The following is a 17,111-nucleotide window of genomic DNA, read 5'->3' as shown; positions in this document are numbered from 1 at the left end:
TCATCTTTAGTACCATTCATTGGGGGAAGGAGAAAAAGGGGAGGCTTGGAGGAGGGGGGTGGGATCACCTCCAGTTCACACACAGGATCCCTTCTTCCCCAGAGGTGATTTCACCTCAGAAAGAACAGACTCCAGGGGGGCACTGCCCACACACTTCTTCCTTGTACACTTGGCAGCACTGGGAAACCAGGGGGAATCAAGGAGCATTACTGTACCAACTCAAAGAAGGCAAACCAAGGCACGGACACCACCTGTTTACTTGACTTAATGTCAAAAGGTTTTCTTGATAAAATCCCCGATTCCTCCTTCAGTCCGAACTTTCCATTCTCTGGGACCAAATCCAAATGAAAACCCGAGCCTGGGTTTACTACACTAAAGCACCAGTTTAGGAGGAATTGTCGAAGCCCTCTTTTCCTCTGGGCCCTGAGTGTTACTTTTTTCCTTTCCCAAGGAAGAGGATAAAGTTAAAAGTTCTGAGTTTCTTCTAGGGCTCGAGTCTCAGTGAAACTCTCCCAATTTCTACTGAAGGAGAGACACCGATTCCTGAGGGACGCACAGGCAGAAACCCAGCCAAATCAAGGAAGCAAGAGGCACACTCAGGCTGGCCAGACCAGCCGTGTCAGTCAATATTAGTGAACCCAGACACACAACGATAGCGCGGTAAGGAGCTTACATGCGGAATAATTATCAGAAACTTTATTGAAGTCCCTAGGATTTGGATTATTTGGAAATAAAAGAAAAGCCAAATGTAAATAGTTGGAGACCCGACAGGGTGCAGCTGTTCAAACCCAAGGACAAACATCTGTTTCTTATCATGGCTGCTCAGCGATGGGAAGGAGGGAGGCAGGCAATAGTGCATTTCACATTCACGGGAAAACTGCATCACGAGACGGACAGCTGACGAATCCAGCCGGGAAAGGGAAAAACAAACAAAGCACAACAAGAGGCAAGGCTCTACCCGCTTGGTTAACGAGGGGGTCCATGGCTGGAGGCTTGCCGAGGCCTGGACGCAGTCCTGGAGTGGCGCTGGTGCCCGGCGTTGGCATGTCGCTCCGAGGCGTCGGTGTGCTGGATTTCAGAACAGGCGTGCTGGCTTTTTCATGCTGGTATCATTAAACAAATTAAATGAGTATTATTTTTAATCCAAGTCATATTACACAATTTATCACAACAGCAGCTGGGACACTGGGCACCTTCTAGCTACTCCCTCAGCCAATTTTCATAAATCCACACAATGTTGACAGCATTAACTTGTGAGCGAGCAATGTTGACCTTTCCTCTTCCTGCCAGAATTAAAACTCGAGCTAGAGACACAGAACATGATCACACTTCTTCCTCCGCAGATTTTATTTTAAAAAGTGTTTTTCCATCAGGCTTGTGGACTTGGGATCTAGGCCAAGTTAGAATGATGACCACCCAGAGAAAAGTTCCCGGTCATCAGAAACGAATGTCCCGATTACCAAGAATGTCAGAGGGAGGACCCCTTTTCTAATCTTGCCTTTTAGTGGCGGTGGGATTGAGACTCATGGTGAGACAGCTGGGCCATAGATTTGATGAGAAACAAACCTGCATCTCAGAGGCAAAAGCCCTAAACTAGTCCTCTAATTTTGAAAGATGTGCCTAAAAAAATAACCCTGTGGAGGTGTCACCACCCACCTGCCTACATAACCAGTGAGGACCCACCAGTGCAGGGGCCTTCAGGAGCCAAGACAATAACAGGGTTACAGGGCATCTTCTTCTGCCTCTTGACCTTGCCCGTTCTTGAATCAGTGTGAGAAGTGCTATGGTGTCACAAAGAGCATGCGCTGGAGAGAGACCCCAGCTCCCTCTCCCCTTGGGTCTGATGGGCTGTGTAAACGTGGCAAAAACCTCAAGTTTTCCCCCCCATCAGTGAAATGGAACAATGCCTGAGGACTGTGTAAGGACGAACTGTAGGTTGTCAGGGCTCTGTTACTGGGAGTTAAGAGATGACATATTCCACAATGTTTGTTGAATGACTGAAAGCATGAATAGGCTCTCACGTACCCCCCTCCCTCCACCAGTTCCAGGCTTCCCCGGAGCAAACCAACCACAACCTGCCCCGATAGGAGGGGTCGGTCTACAACCAGGTGAACGGGCAGCTTAGAAAATGAGGACTTCTCAGGGCCTCAGAGGTTAACTGTTTGCCAACTGGGACATTTCAGAGAGACCGTGCCAGGAACACAGTCCCCAAATAAGAAGGCAACGGACACAGAGGCTTATTCTCTCCCTCCAATCACGGCCCCAAACAGACGACCGAGGGGAAAAGTAAACACTGTGTGGGGAACAAAGAGCAGAAGGATGAGTTTCACTTTTAAATACTTAAAAATACAACTTTCAATCAGTAAAACCCCCACATTTCAAATACGTTAGGGTCCTCTGGTCCACAAAGAAAAATAAACTGCTTAACAGGCAAGTGACTGTTCTTATCACTTACCAAGCTCATCTCTTTGGATTTCAAAGAAGTGGAACTTCCCGAGGAGGCCGTGGATGCTGGGCTGCTGGAAGCATCCTTCTTCAGCAGGCGGTTTTTGTCGATTCCGTTTTCCCGGGGTGAATGGGCGGGGCTTGCTCGTGGAGAAGAAGGGTCCTCAACACGCATAAGCAAAGTTTTCAGCGTTTCACTTATAATGTATATAAAGGGACCTCTCCCCATTACAAACTCTACTTCCACGCTAATTCTCTAAATTGAAGGAGAATGCTGAAAGCCTTTTAGATTTGGGGGACTTAGGGTGTACACCCTGACTAACAACAGTTATAATTAACAGGATGGTGTTCACAGACACACGCATGAAGACACGATAAAGAGAAAAACCTACAAGCAATTGTATCCCTCCTGGTGCTCAAATACTTTGCTAAGAGGGCACTGTAAGGAAAGGATTTTTTGGGGGTCAGTTAGACCATTATTGCTGCGTCCATGAACAACCATTAAGTTCTTAACGTTTGAATTGCAAGAGACCACAACACCGTGGCTCCATTTCCTTTTTCTCACAAGTCACTGTGAAAATAAAGTTTGATAGTTACCTCATTAGACACATCCACAACTAAGTTGTCATCGCTTTTGTCACCATCACTGTCCTGGAAAAAAGAAATTTTAATGCCATTTTTTAAAGGGTTTGAGGCCCAGTTAAATTTCTTTCTCTAGTTCTTGGTAGCAGGCAGGCTAAAAAAATGACCTGGGACGGCCTGTGGGCTCTCTTCCAGATTGCCTGCCCTGGAATTAATTCCACCATCTTCCTTTCTCATCTGACCTGGGGCCACACAAAGCCTGGGGCAGGAATTCTGTTGCAGTAACATATCAGCTATATGATCACAACTTGCGTACAGGTGACGTCAAGTTGCAAAACACTTGGCACGTAGTAAGGACTCAATGAAAGTCTGCAGCAGCTCTATCTCTCTTATGATCTGAAAGCTGCAGGTCCATCCAGCAGAGCTCCTTTCCCGTTGGATTTCAAATGAAGTACACAATTTCAAGTCATTGCTTTTATGTGTATCACCTGAACCGCCAACCAGTCTAGTGTTCACAGATAATCCGTAATTATAGAGACAAACTTAAACCATGTTCCCAGGGCGTTACTAATTACTGCAAAAAATAAAACAAAGCAAACAAAACACTAAACAAAAAAGCTAGCTACCGGCTGGAATAAGGTACCAAGATCTAACCTCATGTTAAGAATAAACCTCTTTGGGAATCAGCTTGGAACCTTTTTGGAGAGACGGAAGGAAGACAGGATGGCGATATCTGGAGGGCTCTGGCATCCTACAGCAGGGCTTCTATTGTCTCTTCATAAAGCCATAAAATTTGTTAATCAGAGAAATCTCCAAGGTTGCACCAAATGTGAAAAGGTTCAGAAACGCGATTTACTTTAATGATGTGATCACTCCTGCATCGAGTTTCAGGGCAGGCTGAACAAGTATAATTTCTTAGCCAAAAGGCTTAGTGTCCTTCAGGGCAGAGTAATACAACGGGCAGATGGAAAAAGCAGGACATCCCAATGGGCCCTAATTCTCCAAAAGGAGCAGGCCCCTAGTTTATGATCTAAACAATCCTTTTCCTGATGTCACTGTCAATTATGAATACACAAATGTTTGGGAAATATTAGTACAAGTGCAAACACTACCTGTTGGCTTTCTGTGGCCCCCAAGTCCAGCTGGAAAGTTACCCTCAACTTTAAATTCATGTCTTAAATGTTTTTTCTAACTGTACCTAAAGCATCACATGTGGGAGACACAATTTACTTTCTTCAGTAATGTGTTACTAGATGTACTTTAGTCATTGTTATAAAGGCACCATGCAATTAACTAGTAACATAAAATGACAACCAATGAGGAAGCCTGGGTAATTTAAAATAACAATCTATTGAAAGAAATATTTTCATGCAATAAAAGAAAAAAATAATACTAAAGAAAATTTGTTTTCTCTTAGTAAAGCCCACAGAAAAGCACCAATGTTTCCAAGTGTTAAGAACTCAAAGGTGGTGGTGGTGAAAAATATATAAGCTAAAAGGGTTTCCCTTTTAGGAAAAAAAAAGTTTTAATGGTTAACATAATGTGTTAACCAAACCGGCAAAATGTAGCAAACAATTTATTACAATGGAACTATGAAGTGAGTCCTTAAGTATTCTCTAATTTAAACCTTAGCTTTGTATTGGACCCTCCTGCAAATATAAACCTACACAGAACAGTATATACCTGTCATCAAAGATCTAAGGTCTGAGGCCTTTGTTCCCGATTCTCCAACATCGTCTCAATACACCACCTTCAACCCCTTTACAACTAGACATACCTAGTACAAGCAGGTTACAAAACAGTCACGCAGAGCTACGGATACTGTATCACTCACTACTACATAACTTATCTACACAAGCCTCAGGCTGAACAACTCAGAATTGTATTATCAGCAAATGTCCAAATTTCTGCATGTCATGACCTTCTGAGCAGCTTATTAACAGTGGATACCATCCATAGATAACAGCACCTGCATGGGACGTTGGCTCTGGGCGAAAGATAAGGGGCAAACGTCATGTGCTAAAAAGACTTCGACTGGGGTGGGGAGAACCAACAACCGGTTCTTAGGATATTATAGTGCAAAGCGTGGACCAGTTTGAGGACTTCTGGCAAACTATCCAATCCTAGGCCCTCGGTTGGGGAATCCGAGCATAGTGATTACAAGCACGAGTCATCACAGCCTGCCACCAGGCTCTGCCACGAACGCTGACCGCGGGCAAATCACTTAGAAGCTCTGCGCTTTGGCTTCTTTATCTACAAAGTGGAGGTGACGGTACCAAAACGCCCCGGGCTGTTCTAAGAGTTAAATGAAACAATCCACGCAAAAGCACAGGGCACCTGGCACTAATCTGAGGTGTTGCTCAACAGGTGTTACCATTGTCAGCTGTAGGTCTAAGCCAGCCAGCAGGAGGCAGAGAGGCCTATGTTGAAACTTCCACACAGCCCGTACACCAGCCAGCCAGAGGCAGACACTCCTTCCTTCAGGAGCGACAGGAAGTGGCCTAATTCAGCATTCTACTCGCATACTGTTCCTGAGAACGCATCCATCCTGAAACAGACTCCCCGGGACACACAAGGAAACTCCAAGTCATCTGTCAGCTGCAATGTTTATGGCCCTGAGACCACAGCCACTGGCCATTTGGCTGGGTTTGCTCTCCTCATGAATGTGGTTTTCGCGAGATCTGAGTCAAGTCCTCACTCCATCAACCAGTCGTGCGATCTCATCTGCAGGGTTTGAAGTAGATGCCTCCAACTTTTCTTCCATTTTTACCACAGACTCACATCACTGAACTGCTCACTAGGGAAGAGGATGAACTCTGCCTTAAGACCTAATACGAGTCTGAATGTATTATCAGAATAGCATCCAAAAAGATATTGTATGACACCAAAATTCTTACCCTGATTATTTTAGCAAGACAGGCTATCAAATTGGCAAGGCCCAGGACAAAATGAAAACGTAGGCCCTTGTTCAAAAACTGAGAATGTGAAGAATGGTTGAGAGCACAGCATTAAACCAAGGGTGACACACGATCCTTTTAAGAGTAGGGCCTGTGCAACTGTACATACTGTGTGCCCACAAAGCCAGCCCTGCATTTTTGTACCCCTCTTATGAAGACCTAAGGCAGAAAGCCTAAAATTTAATACTGAGCTTGGCAGAAGCATAATTTACAGCTCTAGAGGGAAATAATACCCTACAATGTAAGAATCTATCCTCTTTATAGCATTCTTTTAAAGGATGTGGAATTATCACTAAGATCTCAGAGTACGCTTGTATACTCACTCAGAAGGTGAGAAGTAAGCAAGCAAATATTATTTCAAGTGCTTTATTTACTTACATAGTGGCTGGAGTCCTTATCATCCACCTTTCTTTTTTTGATGTCATTGGAAAATTCAGGCCCATTTCTGCGTTTATCTGTGCCTCTTAGATTGTCTGGGACCAAGAGGGAATTACTCTGCAAGACAAAAAAAAATTAATCAAAGATTTCTTTCCAAGTCTCTCTGTATACATGAAAACCCAACTTGGATGTGAAAGCTGTTTTAAAAAGGTGATACCCACACAGCCTTTCATTTCATTTAATTGTCTCATCTGACGACTTTGATGGCAAACATTTAGAGAGGTTTAAGCACTTAAAAGGGAGACCCTCACTATGCAATCAAACTGTCCAAAGCTTGGTAGATCCTTCAGGCTCTACTTGCTTGAAAATATTTGTCTGTTCTATTTACTGTTAGAGAAATGGGAGCTTGCTGTTTATATGTGGATGTGCTTTTATTCTTTCCCACTGCGACTTCCTGGTCAGGAATCTGAACGGCCTATGAGCAAAACCTGAGATCACTCTGTTAGACGTGTGCTGTGACTGTAAGACTCAGTGTGTGCCACTCTAAAAAGACACAAAGAGAGTGAGTGGGATTAACTTTTCCTAAAAGGCAAATCACATTTTCCACCCCAACAATGAAGGAACTCTTGAATTCTTTTAATTTATTGTTGAAAATAAGATTTGGTGTTCCTCGCCAAAAGCACTGAAATTTAAGACCCAAAGCGGGAATTTCAGCCAGTGAATCTTCAACAGCCAGGACAGTTCCCACACACAAGAGCAGGAACAAGGACGAGTTTTTTGCAAACCACACAGGATACTTTCATGCGCATGTGCTGAGTAGAACTGTTGACCCAAAGAAAACAGGCATTTTAGATATGTGGGGATCACATCGCGATGCGATCGGCCCTCCATTCCCATCTCCCTTGGGCTGAAGCATCAGAACATGTTACAATGAGTTCTTTTAGGTGCTGGATTAGCATGTGCAAGGGGCCAATTTGTTCATTGATGTGTTACTGCCTTGAACAATGCTGAACGAGCTGTGCACAAACCTTTCACAAAGCCCAGAAAAACCAATTTCTGAAAGATGTTGGGGAACTAAGAGGGAGTGTCCAGGGCCAGCAGACAATGATGTTACCTTTCCCTGCCACAATTTAAGGGGAAAGGAAGGGGCTGGGGGAAACCTTTCAGTCACACCACCTCTAATGCAATGGTATGTATCAGGAGCCAATCTTTTACAGCACATTTTTAAACGCCATGGGTCTTCGTTCCCAACCAGCCTGAGGTAATCAGCCAGGTGGCTGGCTCTCAAAGCTCCCCCCTGAAAACACGGTACCCTTCCCAGCTCAACCACATGCAAGGGGACATCAAACCTGGGGACCCAAAGGTAATCTGAAGCCTCTTTGCCCACTTCAGGGATTGACTGAAGAGAGCTGAGCTTTCGTTCATGACCATTCAAGCTACACAAATGCCAGGAGGCTTCCATAAAAGCAAGGCGGAAGGACCAACGCGATTCAATACAGAGCAGCTCAGAGGAACGTCTCAGAGGAACGTCTTTAGCACAGTGTGTGGGGCTGAAAGGTGAGCTGGCTGGATCCCTGAACTAATTATCTTGGTAAATGTCTGCTAAAAACCAACCCTCTGACCCAGACCCACTGCGTGACAGGATGCAGGAGACTTAACAAAACTCCTGCAAAGTGCTAACAGACAGTCGGAAAAGCTGAGCCAGGGAGGGGAGAGCAGCTTGCACTCAAGTGTAAAAAGCGTCCAAATACATCGGTCTGTGTGATAGATTCTATCAGCCCCACGTCTCCTCCTCCAGAAGCCTTAAGGGCAGGGTTAGGTTAAGGTAAGGCAGGACTGCATCGGACTCAACTGGACATCTGCCCAGGCGCCCAGCAGAAAGAACACGGCACAGAGTCAGGGTCCATGGGCAATTTTAAAGGGAAAGTCTCTCTCCACAGGGTCACCTTCGTAGCCCTCCTCTATAACCAGCGCTGGGCAACCAGACCACTCAGCCATTCAAAGACTTATTTTGTTAATGATGTCAAGTGGTACTGTGAACACAGAAGTAAACTAAGCAACTTCTGCTGGGAACAATGACATTTGCACGGCTGGACCTGTAAGCCTGTCAAGCTTGGAGACCTCCGCGTCAAGGTGTCGGGGTTACTCCTGTAATTCCCACTTGAGCAGCTTAAATGAGGCCTATAATCTGAATGGGTTTTGAAAAGCTCTGAAAGTTCCTTTAAATTTGGACAGGGCTACTAATTAGCACCCCTGCTTATCTGAAAATTGGCCCCATTCAAATGGCAGACTTAGACAAGTTACGAAACAAAATGTCTCATCATACCTTTGATGCTGTGAAACAGACTCAAAACAAGGCAGCAAAGAGTACGGGGCTGGAAAGGCCTGGGAGAGCCACCCTCAGGAGCCAGGGGGTGGGGGGGTGCTGCTGGCTCAGGCTGCAGCCCCACCTAAAATAGACCACTTCCTTTTATCCTGTTCCCATGGACCCAGTGTGCTGTGTGCAGTGGCCCCCGACACCTTCCAGCCCTAACACTGCCTTCATTGTTCTTGATCTAAGCTAAGAGTTCCAGCCCAATGAACTTCACCGTCGGTAACAACCAGCGTTTGGTTAACTACTGCCTAGGTGACCCTCGTTTTCATGGTTCCCTCATGTGCTCCTGATATCTCAGATACCAGAAGTCTTTTCCCTCGTGCTCTGTATTTTCCTCACGCACCCTCTTATGTTCCTCACGGCTCAGGGGTGGAATACATTCATCTTGATGGTCACTATGAGCCATTTTACACATATTTGAAAAATGAAGAGATTATATCTGGGTACTGACTGAATATCGTTGCGGTTCTTCAAAATTGAGGATTCTATCTTGATTTGTTAGATTTGGACTAGGATATGATAGAATCATACTTAACATTAACATTTAATCAACATTTAAGAAGAAGCCGTTGCCAAAAAAATGAAACTGAGGTTGTTTCGCTTTTAAGTTATTGAAAAAGTTCTGCCTTCTAAACACAGAAGATAATTAGAATCAAACCTCTGAAGAGGTCAAAGCAACTTTAAAAGACACATTTCCCCTTCATTTTATCTGGAGGATGTCCAGAGAGGGGAGGCGATGTACCCAAAGTCAAGAAGCTCTTCCCATTAAGTCAAAGTGCCTCCACTCCCAGAAGAGTGATTTGTAAACTCAGTTTATGTACATTGAAGATTTGTACCCAAACACTTGGCCCCCAAACGCTTATCACTTACAAGTCACACCGGCCCCTACTGAGCTCAGCATTCTAATGTGACATAATAACGCCTAATGTGTGCTGCCTGTTTTCTCTGATCCCTCGCCAACCAGTCACACACACACACCCCTACCTTGATTTACTTAGTTCTATGCCCACCGTTCCAAAATAGAGAACATTAAAAAAAAAAAAAAAATTTTACAGCCTACTCTAAAACGACCTGAAAGCAGTCCCAAATTCCTGCCTTTCCACTCATGAATCCTGCCATTTATAACCCAAGATTCACACTAAAAAAGAGCTCAACAGAGAGCAACCAAGTGGACCAGGTCCCTACAGCACCAGCTTCCCCCAATGTCCATCACTGCGGACCTATTTGCCACCACAGACTTTTCTTCCCAGATTCCATATTTTGAAAGATTTTCAATCTACCAAACAGCATTCATCAAGTAAAATTCATTTTTCAAATGTTTATTTGCCAAATAAATATTTAATTGTGAATCCATTTTTTGATCAGCATGAGAACTGTGTTAGCACACTAATACACTCTAATTCTAGCCAAGAAACTCAATGTTTTATTTCACCTTGCAGCTGGTAAAATTTAACTATCTGCCAGAATTTTTCAAACACTGTAATTATTGGGCAGACTCCTATTACAAATGTCCTGGGGACTAGGATTTCCAGACTGTATATAAGTTTTCCTTTGTTTTGAAATTTTGTTAAGAACTAAACAAAATCATCTTATTTACCTTGTGTCGTCTATAAGAACTCAAAATAGGAGCTTTATATAGCCCGTAGGGTATATTACAAATCTGAGCAAAGCAAGATCTGAAAACACATTATGTTTTCAAAACCTCCTAGAATTCTAAAACCACGATGATTTTCTGCACTTATGTGTTGCACACACTTGCAGATGTAGAGCCAAGTAAAACAATCAAGGGAGAGGCATATCCAGCGAGTGTCTAAGGAAAAGAAGATTCCCCTGGAAGGTTCAGTACCAGAGACGGAGCATCTAAAGGACCTGTTAACCCAGGTGGCATGCCTTCCTCTCCATTTACATGTAGAAACTACACATGGAATGACTGGATGAGGTGCAAGAACAGAGAAAACATGCTCCACAAGAAGGGACCTCTTCCTCTTAAGAAAATCTGGATTTCTTTGAGAACATAAAATCTCAGTGGGCATCTTCACTGACAACTGGTGAATTGTTCGCTACGATTAATATACGCTGCCTGAGGGTCACTTCTTGCACTAACAGTGACGTCATGGTTAAGAACACTCATGAGAGTGAGCAAGAGCTGGTCAAAAGAGAAAAGAAAAACTAGCAGATCTTCCAGTATTACAACCGGTGTGCACTCCGTGAGCGGTCAGATCCAGAGCACAATTTCCTAACTGGGTGAACCATGTTTCATAAAAACACGTAACAGGACCGTTCCCTGCTGTAGTTCAGTGCAGGTGCAACTACCGAGTTGGCAGTGTTTGAACTTAGCGGGTAGAAGTGGACAGTATATTCTCTAAACCAAAAATAACTTCCAAATGCCATTATTAAACCACACCTTCATATAAGAACTTACAATGTAAGGGGAAGAGTCTGTTGAACCTCAGAGAGTATTCAGTTGAATCAAAAGAAAATGTCAAGGTTTGGACTGCGTATTACCTTTATTCCGCCCATTCAGGACAGTCATGTTTCTTTTCATGCTCTGAATACCCACTCAGGATTGATGTAGAGAGACCCAGTTGCTTCAATATGGATAAAAACCAGTCTTCATAGCCTTGTTCCAAGAATTTTACTTCTCTTTAGCAATCTAACAGTAATGGTTGTTCATGTATACTGAGATATTTTGGAAGGTAAACTCCAGAAAATATGAAAGAAAGCAAGTTTAATGAAATGTTACAGTGTCAGTGCTACCAGAATTCTTGTTACGGAGCCTTCACGTATACTTCATCTATTCTGAGACCTCAAAGCAATTCTTCTGCCAACCACGTTTAAACTTTGAAGCCACCAGCAGCAAATCTGAAAGGAAAACCCACTCATGGAGACAGCAAAAGCTAGACAGGTTTCCCTAATGCGAAAATAATGCACATTATTCAAATGGATTTCTTTAGCCACCAGGCTGATTCCCCTCGGGAGCTTTCTCCTCCCCGCAGGAAAAGTGTTTGTGTCAGAGGTACAGATTGGAAACTCATGACACCTCATTTATCCTCAGTTACACTACGGCAGTGGGAACCTAATTTGCTAGCACACTCTACACTGACAATTAACTTCTCGGTGAACATTAAAACAATTAGGTAACGACGTACCCCGTCACATCTGTGTGCTGGCTCCGACTGCACCTGGTTCCAATTAAGCCATCACCCTGCGTTGTACTTTTTGCTGCAGTCCAACTGGTCATTCACACATTCTGCCTGACATTTCGACAAATGCATTTTTAACCCATAAAACTAACAGGATCCCCACTTGTCAACGGCGAAAAGTGGAAGAAAGTGGAGATGTGCAGAAATGTGTCCACTTGGCAACAACATCACATCTCAGAGCCCTGGCTGTGAAGCGAGTCTGAAGGGAACACATCTATTTTTCATACAGTTTAAATACGAAATCTAAGAACCAGCGTGTTCTTGCACCTCGACCTAGGAACTCAGCACTGTCGGATGCAGATGAGTGACTCAGTCAGAACTCCTGGAGAGGAACAGAACCATGTAGGAGACATAGAGACAGTGAATATTGGGGCTGGAAGAAGCATTAAACCACAAGATGCCTTCGGTGTCACTCGTTGAGTCCCCGGCTTGCCCTTCCACACACCTTCTCCAGGTAAAGCAAAAGAAAACACACACACACTTTGGAGCTGACAATAAATGTAATTATTTTAAAATAATTTTTAAATGACCTCATGACACCTTCATTCCTCTAATCAGGACCTTGGTCATAGCAAAAGTCAAATCTGTATTTCGAACCGTTTTAAAAGCATGTTTTCGAAGAGCTACTTAGCTGTTACTGTCTCTCTTCCTTCTCCAGCCCCTGAGGAGATACTTCCTAATGCAGGAAAGGGCCCTGAAACTAGAGAGGTCGGGTCAGGCCTTGACTGTGAGGTATTACATCCACCTCTCCTCACCAGAATGATGGAGACAGACTTTGTTGCGTACTAAGTTTCAAAGGGAATAATAAAAATAATTATGGGGCCAAAAGGAAAATAAAATTTTAAAAAACCTGTTCTAAATGATGGGCATTAAGCATTCTAATCACAGAACACAAACTGAAATCTGCAAAGGATTTTGGTGGGAGAAAATATTCTCTACCTGCTTTTTGTTTTTTTTAGAGTAAAAGTGCCCTATTTTCACTGTAATCACAGGGAGATAAAACCTGAACATTTCTCCAGTTACACACAAGCCCCGACATCCGCCTGCTGAGTTACAGCAGCCACAAGAAACAGACACCTCCACCTGGGACAGGTACACACCACTCCCAACAATCTAGAAACACAAGGGTCCACCCATCTCACGGCAGTTGACGCCCATTTTCCCAGAGAATCTAGTTTTTTAAGCACACGGTTTTAAATTCTGCCAAGAGGGAAATTTGCTGAGGCAACTGCATAAGAAACTTAGTGTTTTCCACTGTGCCTAAATACGGAAATTTTAGGTGACTCATCTCAGTTTTATCCTTTATTTTCAGGCAATTCCTTGACATACATCAGGTCAAGATAAAGTTATAAACAGGTGAAAATACCTCCTCCTAGTTTTGGTTTACTTTTGCCAAATTTGATTACCATGAGACTGACCGAGTTCCTAACAGGCTGGGATCAGTGTCATGGTCCCAACATGCTGAGAAACATCAGTAAGTGCCACCCTGTCACATGGACCCTCATCTCCACAACTGCCTCACATTTTAATCAGGAAAGGAAACCACTAGTAACCACCCTGAGCATGACTAATAATGCATTTATTGTTGTCTCTCTGCAGGTGGAGATGGGGAGCACATTTCTAAGGCTTGCTATGCTATGTCTGATGACTTTCTGGTTGTAGTCCCTAAACCCTCACCTGTGAGGCACCCACTATCCCCATTTTATAGATGAGACTAGGGGAAGGTTCAAAAGGATGAGAAACCTTGCCCATGTAGCCAGAATTCACTGAGGTCTGTCGTTGTCCAAAACTGGTATTCCTTCTATCAGCCCCATGTTGCCATGGTCCTAAAGCGCCACTGGGAGATAATGTGATATTCAAAAAAATAAAATTTCAGAAAAAGACCAACACTAAAGTATTCTCCAAGCCAAGACTCATGTCTTATATCCTCCTTGCGCTCTATAATACCGTGAAATTTTGAGACAAAATGATGGGTGGTCCTTAACTAGGATCTGGTCCTACCTCTGCCAATTAACTAGTTAAGCAGAACAGCTAGAGAAGAAAAACAAAAGACACACAGCACCTTATATCAAATAAAGTGATAGTTGTCATAACGACCTTTAAATAAGTTCTACAACTGAACCCCTGGTAATTTTAGAAGTTATGGGAGTGACAACATTGTCCCTCAGAAAGACATGATCTAAATCTTGACCACCATTAACCAAGTAACTATATGACCAGAGGCACCCAACCTCCCTGAGCTTGGGGTCTTTTTGATAAAATGATGGTGTTGCACCACTATGACTTCTAAAATGGATGAACAGTGCTTAGGCTTTTCTGGACCAGGAACCCCTTTTGAGAATTTGATGAAAGTTATGATCTCTCCCCAGAATTATGCAAAAGAACACTGACTCACAACACTCTCATACCTTCTGCTCTGGGGTCTCTCCCAGGCACCCCCGCCCCCAAGTCTCCTCCCTTTTCTGAATGTTCCAAATAGTAATTACATGGGTTAGGTGTTCCAGTGATTTTCATTCAAGAAATATCTGCTTGTGACAATAAAAGACATCACTGCAAAATGGCAGCCAGTCTATACAGTGCCTCGGACAGCAGGTGGCACACAGTAAGTGCCCAATAAATATTTGTTAAATAGATAATTTAAAGGCACATTCTACCATATTTTCTTAAAAGCCATACAACTCTGTCAATTCTCTAATTCCAGGTCCTTCAAGCAGACTTATTTAAATGGCATTCCCTTCACCCAAAATGTAATTCAATTCATCTTTAAATTAATCGCAATATCTAAAGTTTTTATTATCACTAAAGAAATAAAGGGCTTTGTTAGGTCATTTCATATATCTTTGCTCAACAGTGGCACTCAGATAAGGAGGCTTATGTTAAAAAAAAAAATGAATTTTGCAAATTAGAAAAACAGTAGTTAGTTCTTAATTTAAAACCAACATCCAAACAGCAAAACAAACCTTTTACAAGTTACTAGTTTTATCATTCACCCCCTTCAGAATCAAGGAACTTGAAACTAGTGTCATATTTTCACTCTGTTCTTAGTACTCTCATTTCCTGGGTTTTACATTAAATGGGTCACATTAAGGCTCATGTGTTTTTCTACCATAAAACCTTAAACTAACAAATGGAATCATTTTGTCACTAAAAATAAATAAATACAAACTACCCACCATCCACTTTTAGACTCACAGATAAAAATTCATACATACCCACATTCCCTCTGGATCTACATAAGTCCCTGATTTTTGCACATGATATAAACAATATGTTCGTTTAACATAGAGAGAAGAGCAGGGAAAAATAAAAGTATACCAGCCTGGAATTTTTCAGAACTCCTTAGTCTTATATATGGAAAAGGTTCTCAGAGTTTGGTCCAAGGACCTGGACCCCTGAGATTCCCAGAGACCCTTACAGATCTCTATGTGGGCAGATTTTTCTTCCTACTCTTCAACCAAAACCATGCATTGCAACAGACAGAATGCAGGAGCTGATGAGAATCCAGCTATCCTCTTTTAAGCCACGTATTAAAAGTCATTTGCAAACATGCAAAACAAAGCCACTCTTCCCACTACTAGTTTTTGAAAAAGTTATTTTTCATTAATAATGTTACAAGTTAACACAAATTAAGTAGCAATTTATCTGTTTTAAGTGATTTTAAAATTTTTTTTCTTTCTAATCCAGAAAAACTTGAAAATATATAACCCACATAACCAAAAGTTCTTTGGGGTCATCAACAATTTTAATTTAAGGTATAAAGATCCTGAGACCATTAGCTTTGAAAACCACTGCCCTGTGGCAACAGCCCTTAATAACCCTTCATCGGGTGAAAAAAACAGCAGCAGCAGAGCCATCAGTTGACTTTACCTGCCAAGTAAATGTGACTTTGTAATTCAAACCACTTTACTAAATGGATACGTAATATAATATTTTAGGCACTGACAGTACACATCATCTCATTACCCACTGCTTCTCAGATTCAATTTTACACAAAGTTTGAAGAGCGACAATTCCGTATAACTGCAGTAAAATCCCATTTATATGGACAGTGAATAATTTAATTCCTCTCTATGGACTGAATTAAATGTTTAGGTTACAAACTGGTGTAGTTTTCTCATTTTATATCACCATCACCAAGACTTTTCTGTAATAATTAGGCAGGAAACACAGTATATATACTTACTCTGAAAATATCCACTGAAATTATCACTAAGACTTGTCAAAAATTTGATGTGAAAAAGCAGGCATGCGAATTAACACATTCAGTAACCATTTAGTTTGTATGATTTTATAGACTGGTTTAGGCAATGTATCCACTGTGTTCTGACTGGAAAGTTCACTGACTGCGAACTCAACAGGTGGACTTAAAAACAATCCACAGTGGCCCAAGAACTACTTTGTACTTCTTTAAGGTACAGCTCATCATCCTTCCTCCACTCCATCCTCATTTTCCCAAGGAATTAAGTTCTTGCTTACATTTTTCACCAAAAATACAAATAGGAAGTTATTAGACACTCAGAAATACACACACAGAGGTATGAAAAAATGCTTCCAGTAGCTTAAGCATGCAAACCTCTACTCACACCTGTCACTGGCACTGCAGAGAGGGACACACCACGGCAGCCCTTCCACAACTGTCCAGAACTTTGGTCGTCTTTCCTTGGTTCTCTGAGAAAGGGCTTATGAGATGTGTGCCTACGTCTCCCTAACTGTAGGTATATTTCCTACGCTGCCTTACATATAGTAAGTACTCAACAAATACATAGTCATTTAAGGTAGTACTGAGAAGAAAAAGTTCAAGTCCCAAACGCAGAATAAGTTCAGTAAACGAAAACATGCAGCTAACTAACAGACACGGGCTTTCCCAACACCTTCTGCCGTCTCTGTTCTCAGGTCAGGATTGGGGTTTTTAATTTGACACTCTACTAAATGAACATGGGAGAAAAGATGACACCCTACAGGGACACTGAAACAGCAAAACATAAAGGCCATCCGCATAAATCAAAGTCGGTTTACTTAGGTTTGCACTTTGGGAGTAGGATCTTTTATTCCCTAGCTATAATTTCTTCTCCCCTCTCTTCCCCTCCCAACATCTTCCAAAGAAAACTTATAGTACAAGAATTTTAAAACTAGCCACCCCATCCTTCACCATTACACATTCGATTCCCTGCA

General features: G+C 42.6%; 1 protein-coding gene across 4 annotated transcripts in view; it reads right to left on the bottom strand.

Annotated features, from left to right (window-relative positions):
- The window catches only part of TLE1 (TLE family member 1, transcriptional corepressor), an 84,450-nt gene that overhangs the window by 23,443 nt on the left and 43,896 nt on the right, over positions 1-17,111 (bottom strand). For all 4 annotated transcript variants that reach the window (XM_058565589.1, XM_058565590.1, XM_058565592.1 and 1 more), the window contains exons 9-12: positions 6,363-6,479; positions 3,043-3,096; positions 2,456-2,608; positions 959-1,103 (exon numbers count right to left, since the gene is read on the bottom strand). In XM_058565589.1, coding sequence (XP_058421572.1) covers positions 959-1,103; positions 2,456-2,608; positions 3,043-3,096; positions 6,363-6,479 — 469 coding nt within the window. The remainder of the gene's footprint in view (positions 1-958; positions 1,104-2,455; positions 2,609-3,042; positions 3,097-6,362; positions 6,480-17,111) is intronic.

Source organism: Diceros bicornis, chromosome 22 (genome assembly GCF_020826845.1).
Source record: "Diceros bicornis minor isolate mBicDic1 chromosome 22, mDicBic1.mat.cur, whole genome shotgun sequence".
NCBI lineage: Eukaryota > Metazoa > Chordata > Mammalia > Perissodactyla > Rhinocerotidae > Diceros > Diceros bicornis.
Note: the sequence above shows the minus strand (reverse complement) of the source record. Positions and strands in the feature narration are given on the sequence as shown.